This window comes from Eurypyga helias, unplaced genomic scaffold (genome assembly GCF_000690775.1).
Source record: "Eurypyga helias isolate BGI_N326 unplaced genomic scaffold, ASM69077v1 scaffold45063, whole genome shotgun sequence".
Lineage (NCBI taxonomy): Eukaryota > Metazoa > Chordata > Aves > Eurypygiformes > Eurypygidae > Eurypyga > Eurypyga helias.
The window spans coordinates 1-519 of NW_010243971.1; the positions used below are offsets into that span (position 1 = coordinate 1).

The 519-nt window shown below is 38.3% G+C and overlaps 1 protein-coding gene across 1 annotated transcript in view; it reads left to right on the forward strand.

The window, feature by feature from the left end:
• Positions 1-104: 104 nt before the first annotated feature.
• Positions 105-519, forward strand: part of LOC104508090 (tectonin beta-propeller repeat-containing protein 2-like) — a gene marked incomplete at its 5' end in the record, with an annotated part of 17,975 nt that continues 17,560 nt past the window's right edge. Inside the window, one exon of the mRNA XM_010149592.1 lies at positions 105-519. This exon is cut by the window's right edge and continues 75 nt beyond it. Within this exon, the coding sequence (XP_010147894.1) occupies positions 105-519 (415 nt within the window).

Here is a 519-nt window from a genome sequence, read left to right on the forward strand (position 1 = left end):
TATATATATTTGAAGTGTGAATTTAGAATATTTCTCCATTGCATAAAGCTTCTTTTCTTTCAATACTCTCCAGGAACTATACTCCTACTCACTTAACACACTAGTATTTATACTTTTTATTTGTCTTTTGGTCGGTTTCAGATGTGAACTCAAAATTGCTGAATCCTTTAACAGATCCGAGTCCTAAATTGCTGACCCCGTCATCAGTAATTGCATCTGTATCATCTAGCCCTTCAGTGGAAACAAATAAAAAAATGGTTACTTCCCCTTCAGTTATTGGTGATAAAAGTGACTCTTATTCTTTAGTGAAAGATGATGTGGAAACTCCAACGCTATTGGAGAAAAGTTTTGATAGAGTGGGAGACTTGAGCAGTGAACCAAGGAGAAGGGGCTGCTCTGTAGTAAGTGAATCAAGAAGCAGGAGCAGTTCAGTAAATTCTGTGGACAGTGGCTCCAGCTTTATGGTATGTGCAGACCAACTTTCAGAAGCTCAGAGAGAAGGTCAACTTTCCTCACAAC